This window comes from Diachasma alloeum, unplaced genomic scaffold (assembly GCF_001412515.2).
Source record: "Diachasma alloeum isolate Michigan unplaced genomic scaffold, Dall2.0 Dall_scaffold_00566, whole genome shotgun sequence".
NCBI lineage: Eukaryota > Metazoa > Arthropoda > Insecta > Hymenoptera > Braconidae > Diachasma > Diachasma alloeum.
Window position 1 is genome coordinate 57,232 of NW_021680698.1, and position 9,402 is coordinate 66,633.

At 36.3% G+C, this 9,402-nt stretch overlaps 1 protein-coding gene across 1 annotated transcript in view; it reads left to right on the forward strand.

The window, feature by feature from the left end:
- Positions 1–6,876, forward strand: part of LOC107043392 (peptide chain release factor 1-like, mitochondrial) — a 61,253-nt gene extending 54,377 nt beyond the window's left edge. Inside the window, exon 4 of the mRNA XM_015264888.1 lies at positions 5,214–6,876. Coding sequence (XP_015120374.1) covers positions 5,214–6,109 — 896 coding nt within the window. The 3' untranslated portion in view covers positions 6,110–6,876. The remainder of the gene's footprint in view (positions 1–5,213) is intronic.
- The last annotated feature ends 2,526 nt before the right edge of the window (positions 6,877–9,402 follow it).

Consider the following 9,402-nt stretch of genomic DNA (forward strand, 5'->3'; position numbering starts at 1 on the left):
TTTTTCTTAAAAAAATATATATATATTTATGAGAAGTTCGTTTTTTCGATGAAAATTATTACTAAATATAAACTTAGAAAAAAACATTAATTTTGGAGCAGATTCCAAATTTATTCCGAAGTGGTTTGAATAGCTTTCGACGAGCGAGAATAATTCTCCCTCTTTCCTCCATCATTCTTCTCACTCGCACTCACGTGTTTATGTATCGACGGATGCGCGTGAGGTCGGGTGCAGCGATTACAGAGTGGGAGAGAGTGCGAATATATACAGATCTCTCTCGCTCCATTTCCCACTGGCGTAGTACGAGGGGCACGGGAAAGCATGAGAAAAGGATTTTTTTTTCAATTCATAGTTATTGAAATATGATGGATAGAAAAAAAAATTCAAACAAAATGTATTGGAAACAGATGGAAGAACCACATTAGAAATTGAAAAATAATGACTAATGAATTTTGAGGATAATTTTCCGGCATGTTCAATTAATTATCTTTTATTAATTGAGATAATTTCTTGGGGAAAGGAAAAAAAATTGGAATAGAAGATTCAGTTTTGCTTCCGAATGAAAGTTTTGTAATCGGGAGATTTTTCGATTCGCTAATTTTGCTTGGAAATGATGTGGAATGGTCTGATACGTAGAAATACAAAATTTGAGGACCATGTATGTATGTTGTCCCATATTCATGTATAAAATTTCATGTTCATCGATTCAGTACATCCTGGCATAGAGTAATGCATCCAAAATGCTTTTTTTCTGAAAAATCGCATATCGTTTTTTTATCAATGTTTTCCATCTCTTCATGACTTGAAAAGTCATATAATACAAATCCATGTTTTTTTAATACTTCATATAATCTAATATTTGATGGATATTTGATAGCCATAGCTGTGGCAGAGACAGAGATTGGCGTGGTCTAATTTTTTAACACGTAAATTTTATATTAATTTTCATTAATCAAAGTACGGTCATTAGTCAGTATTACATTTCATGTAAATATTACGTTGATACTCGTGCCTACGTTGAATGGAGCTAGCACTTCTGTCCATGAGATGAATCTAATTGTACGCGTTCCAAGAATCAAACGTTTTGAGAAAGATAGGCAGCAAGGATAAGACGTTTCTTCTTCTATTCTATATGGCCATATCCTAAACTCTATAAGAGCCCCAAGCACCACAAGGAAGCCATTTGTAGAAGGATGTCTTCACAGGTTATTTTCATCCTAAATGACATCCCATTGCACGTTGCTCGAGGTGTAAATTCAGCTGAATTCTGTTGTTCTTTTCAAATCTCTCTTTACTAATTGTCAGCTATCCTAAGATGGAACATATGGCTGAGTCTGTGGACGAATATAATAATTGTTAACTATCCTAGACGAAATATATGACTAAATTTATAGAATAATATATTATTTTATCAACTTCAAGTTTTACTCTCTGAGGGTCGAATGTGTTTGATTTCATACATGTCAAGATCGGATCCTTTTAGTCAGAAGCTTCTAAGGTTAGATGTACTGAGGGTTACGTTTCTCTTTCCAAATTCCGACTCACACTCCTGGCATCCGTCACTCAAATTGTGGTTCCTTTTTCATCAAGATAAAATACTCGTTCATGTCCAATACTATGTAAGCCTGTGGAAAAATCTAGCAAAAACCAATTCAACGTTTCAAAATTGGAAATGACGGCCATGAAATGGGAAGCCCACTTTGGCCTTTGGTGGAAAATTTTGTTTTGGTCCAATGTATTCACTGAAATTTTTTGAAAAATATAAAAAGGGTCCAACTTTGAAAACTACTCGTTTTTTGAAGTTTTTTGAGGTTTTTCTGAGGAAATCGATGGAAGAACGAATTGAACAAAATTGGCATATTTTTATATGGAAAGTGTGTTCAAAGACGCACATTTTGTAAAAAAAACTCAAATCGGTTGATTTTTACGGAAGTTACAGACATTTAAAAATAAAACTTGCCAAAAAACATGGCTGTTCACAGGATGCCTCAAAAAATCTGAAAAAATTTGAGAAGTCATATTTTTCCATATACAACCACAGGAAATATGGTTGCGATGGTTCGGCAATATGATTGGCGATGGTGAGGGTTTTGACCTGGGTGAGTTCACATGGAATACCCCATACGTGGGTAATTGTTGGGTTTATGAAATTGACTATTCCAGCTAAAGAATATGTTGAATGGCTCACATTCAAAACCTCAGGGAAAGCATGCAGTGGCACTAGCAAATTATGATACGAAGGACATTCGATGAGAAGGTGTTCATGAAATTCAACAGATTGATGAACATATGCATGACCTTGCATTTCACATTCTGGAACTTTAAATTCGATAGTTTGGAGAGTTGCAAGTAAAACAGATAAAAAATCTTTGTAAGTGTATTGGAACATTGCATCAATGTTTATTTTGATCATGGCTTCACTGATAGTTATACTGCCACTTGCAGGACAATTGATATGGGTTGTATATCTTGGTACTGATTAAAATATTTTTGTGCATAAATTTACTACATTCATGGCTGCATTCAAAACGATATGATTTTCATATGAATTGTTAATATCAAGAAAAAATTCTCTGTGTTCCAAAAAAATGTTCAATCTCCTTTCATTAAGACGAGATCGTGCGCGCGCTGTCGTGCGCTTATGTGTTATCAAATTATCTGTATGAAATTGACATTATTTTTATTATTCATATGTATTTTTTCTGGAATTAAATAATTCTTTCTGGATTTGGAACAAATCAATTTTTTTTCTAAATTGAAAATCCTATTCATAGATAAATAAAAAGCTGATGAGTAATTTGATCTTAATTTGATTGGTCAATGGATCGCGTGAAGTTAGTCGCTAAAATAATACGCGGTATTTTCAAATTCTTTAAAATCAGGAATCATTATTTTGGTAATAATTATTAATTTTCTCATGTTTATCGTTCGCGAAATCAAGTGTTATGAAATATAATAGATTTCATTTTCATATTATCGAAATGTAGATATTTTGTTTATCAATTAAATAATTCTTTATAGACATAATTTTTAATACTATTATTCGAACGTTGTTGTCCTAGAAAAATTCGTAATGAATCCCAAGATCGAACTCGTGAAAATGCTACGTATAATTGACCATGATTAAATATATCTCTACGAAGATCTATTCCAATTTTGTCAAAAGTTTGTCCTTGACTTTTGTTAATTGTCATTGCGAAAGCTAATTTGATCGGAAATTGATGTCTTTTAAAAGTGAATGGATGAATATTTTCACAATACAAAGTAATAGGATGGATGAAAACTATTTCCCCTGCTGTCTCCAGTTAAAATTCGACAACGTAAGAGATTATTCGCCAGTTCTAATATTTGTAATCTTGTCCCGTTGCAAAGACCTTCATTGATACTAAGATTACGGATCAACATAAGAATATAATTAGCTTTCAGTTTCAATTCATACGGTGGGAAACCTGAAGGATTCAATGTATTTAAGAATTCTGGTAAGATTGAATCATCTATATCATCATTACAGTTTTCTGTACTGTCAATACTGGTATAGATCCGTTCAGTAGTTTCATTTAATAGATTTACAGGTCGTCTATTGATTTCTCCAACATCTATATTACGTGCTGATAGTATAGCTACTTTTGCAAAGTTATTGTATCGTTTTTGATTTATAATTTTTTCGAATGTATTTTTTACAATATCATCACCTTTATTAGCTATACATTGTTCTGGAACTTCAATATTATCATTGTTATCATTTAAATCTCCATTTCGAAAAGATATTAAAAGAGTTTTTGCAAACTCTGATTCTTGAGGAAGAGTGCGCATATTATCTGTTAGAGAAAATATTGAGAAATTTTTCCATAGAGCACTAAATTTGATAGATAAATTGACTAATTCACTACGCGTTGCATTCGGTTTGACCAATTCCGGGGGGGGGGGGACCAACATATCAATTATCTGTTTGATCATCATTGGGGCGAGTGTACACACCTGTTACGTCGACGATACGTAGGATATCCATCTTCATCCATTGATGTTTGTTCTTGAAAATTTTTGGGGATTTTTTTTGAACATCTACCTTCATCATTTTTGCACCAATCACCACATGGTCCATGTATCATATGTTTTAGTACTATATCACAAAGGGTTTTATCCTCTTCAAGATTTGGAATTTCAGCTGAAATATATTTATCAACTATGTCAGGAGTAGTTATTTTATAATCTTGTTTCGATGGCAATAATAGATGTACGTGAGGTAATCCACGTTTTTGATATTCAGTCACATAAACATATTCGAGTATTTCTCGAAATAATTTTTCTTTTGTGATTATTTTCGTGTCGTGATTACAATAACTTCCCGATCCCGGGAAGTTAACAAACTTAGAGAAGTTGAGCGAAGAAAAATCTATAGAAAATATCTCAATAGAATAAGTTGTCTGGAAAAATCGACTTCTATTGACTTTTTCTATTGAACATTTCAATAGAATCGCCCAAAGATTAAGAGAAAGTTCAATAGAAATCCAATAGAATTGTCCAACGAAATCGCTAGATTTTTCTATTAAATTTTTTCATCCGTGATTTGTTATCTTATAATCTTGTTTCAATGTCAATAATAGATGTACGTGAAGTAATCCACGTTTTTGATATTCAGTCACATAAACATATTCGAGTATTTCTCGAAATAATTTTTCTTTTGTGATTATTTTCATTAATTTATTTTCCTTGATTTTCGAGGTGATTACAATAACTTCCCTATCCCGGGAAGTTAACAAACTTAGTGAAGTTGAGCGAAAAAAATCTATAAAAAATATCTCAATAGAATAAATTGTAGGGAAAAATTGAATTCTATTGACTTTTTCTATTAAACATTTCAATAGAATCGCCCAAAGATTAAGAGAAAGTTCAATAAAAATCCAATAGAATTGTCCAACGAAATCGCAAAATTTTTCTATTAAATTTTTCATCCGTGATTTGTTGTTGTCAAATAAAAAAAGATGTCACTCCTGAGTAGGGCGTCTCGAATCACTTGGAGCTAGAAAATGAACCAAACCGCTTAGGAACCCCTTGGAATTATCCGAGAGCCCCGCAACAGGGCCAAAGTATTCTTCATATGAAACCCAGCAATTGTTATGTACGCCAACGACGGAGGCTCCTAAGCTTCTGTCAAGAACATACTATATTGTCTCACACAATTTCATACACATTCTTATTTTTATTTTTCACAGCCGCAGGGGACGAAGAGATAAAGAAACTCGGCTTTGAGGAACAAAGAATGTACATAAACTACTTGAATGAACTAGATAACGACCTTCTGGAGATAATCCTGGACAACCTAGGTCGCGACAAATGCAGAAACGTCGTTTTTGAGGTAACAGCAGGAGTGGGAGGTTCAGAAGCTATGATCTTCGCAGCCGATCTCTTCGCAATGTATCAGCGTTATTTTGATCGTCTGGGGTACTCTCAAGAGTCTATTGAAATTAACGCAGAGGCAGGAGTGGGTGGGATACGTTACGCGAGTGTCCTCGTCTCCGGAGAACGAGTGTTTGAGATTCTTAGACACGAGGGAGGTGTTCACAGAGTTCAAAGGATTCCCTCCACCGAAAAAAATGGGAGAATACACACGAGCACCGCTGCAGTTGCTGTTCTCCCTCAATTAACTGATATAGAAATCACTATTAAGGACAACGATTTGAAGATCGAAACGAAAAAGGCGACTGGGGCTGGTGGACAACACGTCAACACCACTGACTCTGCCGTGAGGATCACTCACATCCCTACTGGTATCGTAGTCGAGGCACAGACAGACCGTTCACAGATCAGGAATAGAAAAATTGCGATGATGAAACTTAGAGCAAAAATCTATGAGCAACAGCTGAGCGAACAGAAGGCAGAGACAGGATCTATGAGGAAGAAGCAGAAGGGGTTGAGTATGAGGAATGAGAAAATCAGGACTTATAATTATAGCCAGGATCGCATCACTGATCATAGGATTGCTGATGGGACTCTGCATAATTTGAAGGGATTTATGGCTACTGGGGAGAGGCTAGAAGAGCTTCAAGGAAAGCTACAACGACAGCTGCAGTTAAAAATACTTCAGGAGGCTATTGAGAGGTGGAAATAAGGAGAGATAAACACTAGAAAATGGATTATACATCAAGACAAGAATAATTAAATTATATTCAGCAGTGGGATAGTAAGACAAATGTACACGGATAAAAAGGAAACTGAGAAAGACCTGAGATCTCAGAACTTTTACCTGAGATCCACTGGTGGAGCGCACATTGATTGGTAAAAAGTGGCGTTTTCACTGAGACACCCAGTAAAAACGCCAGTTTTCTCAGTGAAAACTCCGGTTTTGCCAGTCGAGGTGCACCCTATGGGTGGATATTACGCGAAACGCCATTCTTTTTTTCTGTATACGGATCATTGTGAAGAATTTTTTAGCGAGATTTGTGTGGCACCAAAACAGACAACATGAGATTTTTCTCTGAAATACATTTTTGCAATTGTCTCTTTCTATTACTTCCGTAGAAAGTTTTATGGAATCGATTTTTAGTTTTTCCTGTGTCCCGTACGAATCTATTGAGACACATTTAAAATGTAAACTTTAATAGTATATTCATAGTTGAACCAAGCACATTCTCCAATTGTGGACGCAATAAATAGCTGTGATGCCGGATGGGCATCGCCTGCACTAAGAAAAATGGCCGTCCGATGGTTTATCGTTGCCGCTTCATTCAATTACTTCACGAGTCCTCAAGTTGCTCTAGAAAATAACAATATCGGCACTTTGAGGACAATAATAAAAAATAATACAGAAATAAATGAGTTGACGAGGATCTACAGGGTATCCCAGAGCATGTGACCAAAGTAAATTGCATAGAATACCGCAAGGTGGCAGTGCAGTCTAAAGTCTAATATATGGTTGAAGTGGAGACTCTCCGCAAATTTCATTCATGCTTCAGTCGCTCGGAAATTGCAGCACTAAAATGGAAAATTTAACCATCGAACAAAAATCATTCCTCATCAAATCATATTACCGAAAAGGAGATTCAGCTACTGCAGCTATAAGAGCATTTCATTCTAAGTATGGCACACACACTGGAGTGTCTGATTCGAGTCTCAAACGGTAAATAAAGTGAATGAACTAACTAATCAAAAACTTTTGTTTTCTTCTTTTATTGAAAATGGACGCATTTTTCGACCAATTATGGGTATTTTCAGGATAATTAAGGAATTTGATCAGTACGGTACACTAGACGATAGAAGGCATGAGCATCTTGGTCCTTCACGTACTGTAACCACGGATGAAGTTGTCCGCACAACTGAAGAACATTTCAAAAAATGTCCAAATGATACTCTTCGAAAGGCTTCTCAAACCTTGAAAGTCCAAAAACTTCACTTCACCGCATCTGGAAAGCGTTGTTAAACTTCCATCCCTACAAAATTTCAGTACATCAAATTTTAAGTGAGGAGGCGATGGCTCGCCGTGTGCAATTTTGCCAAGAACTTCACTTTTTTTTTTAATCCAAGGAAATAAAGGCACAGAATATCATCTTCTCGGACGAAGCACATTTCTACTTAGGTGGCTTAGTAAATAAACAAAATTTTCGCTTTTGGGGGACTGAGTCACCTCACGCTATTGAAACTAAGTCCTCACACCCGAAAAAAGTCACTGCATGGGCGGCAATTACAATAAAAGGTATTTTCCTTGAATTTATTGTGAGTCCGACAATCAGTGCTGATATTTACTGTGAGTTCTTGAAGAAGAACTTCTTTCCTTGGGCACGAAAAAATCGGTTAGTCAAGAATTTCTACTTCATGCAAGATGATGTCGGCCCACACAAGACTGCTGGAGTATTTGAAATACTTTTTTCCGTTTACGGCACTCGTGTGTTAGGCTTAGGTTACCCTAAGTATGCCCATGGGGGCATGAAATGGCCGCCTTACAGTCCGGACTTAAATCTCTGTGATTTTTGCCTATGGGGTTTTCTTAACGACAAGTGCTATGAGAAGCATCCGACGACGGTGGGAGAATTGCAAGACGCAATTAGGGATGCTATCAGAGCTGTTGATAAAAACACAATACAGCGCATATATACCAGTTTCGAACGCAGGATAGAGTTTTGTAGTACAAGTGATGGCGGGCACTTGGAAGGAATTGCATTGTAATTTGCCGAATGTTCCTTGTACAATAAAAAAAGAACAATTATTCACATTTTACTGTGTCCAAGTTATTTGCAATTTACTTCGGTCACATGCTATGGGACACCCTGTACTACTGTCAGTTACAATGCACGGGTTTAAACAAGTTTGAATGAGTAAACCATCGGCTTTCCATGTTATCAGAGCAATCACCACGCCGGCATCGGTAGATAGTAGTCCCAATACTTTACAATAGAAAGAACTTGAAATTCATAAGTCGATTTCAAAATTCATATCAAAACTTCAATTGTAAACTTTTAAAATTTTTAGTTGGAATCTTCCTAGATATCTGTTGGAACTGAAAGTAATACGGTGTAATACGAATTCTTCATTCAATCGAACGTTCCCGAGATTTATTTGTTGATGTACTCTCAGACCAGGAGAAGAGTTCCAGGAAGAACTCAAGAAGGTTTTCAGGAGTGGGAGATGTAGATGTGAGTGATTAAGTAGAGTAAGGATATGGATGGAGGGCACAATCTAATTAGTGTGGCACGACTGTAAGGCTACGGACTCTTGTCTACACCAGGTGCAGACATTTCATCTAGGAAAAAATAGTTCCCGCAAAAATCTCGCTTTGCTCGCTCCCGGTTTGGGGTATGACTGGTAGGTTGGTGGATTTGGGCATGACCCACTATTGGTCTAACCACTAACTTCTCCACCGATTCCCTTTCTGTTGATTAGAAAAAGAAAGCAGTTTTTGAAAATTTCATCTGCATAATTGAATATTCGCTTAGTCGATTTTATTTAACATTCAATAAGGATCAAGTTACATGTGCAGCTGTTCATCCCAAACGAAAAAGTTCATATCTCATCTGTTAAAAATGTTGATAATTCCGATGATTCCCAGAATGGCGACAGAGGGGAAAGTGCAGGAATATTTTAGGAGATTTGTTGTAGAAAAAAAAACTGTATATTGGGCACGGAACACTAGGGAGGTGTTCCCCTCCGATTTTGATCAAACTCATATGTTGTAGAGGACTCAAAACTAAAGGACACGTATTTTTTTTATCGGCTAATACGCGGCTTTAGGGGGGGGGGGACCATGGTCAGAAGGTGATCATGGGGGGGACCACCTTCGGGGGTGATCTTTCAATCTCATCTATAAGGAGGGTGTTTTTACAAATATTCATCACGGTAATGAATAGCTTGTGAGAAGTTATAAAAATCACAATTGATAGTTCCTCCGGGGGTTGAAATAGGGGGGGGGGG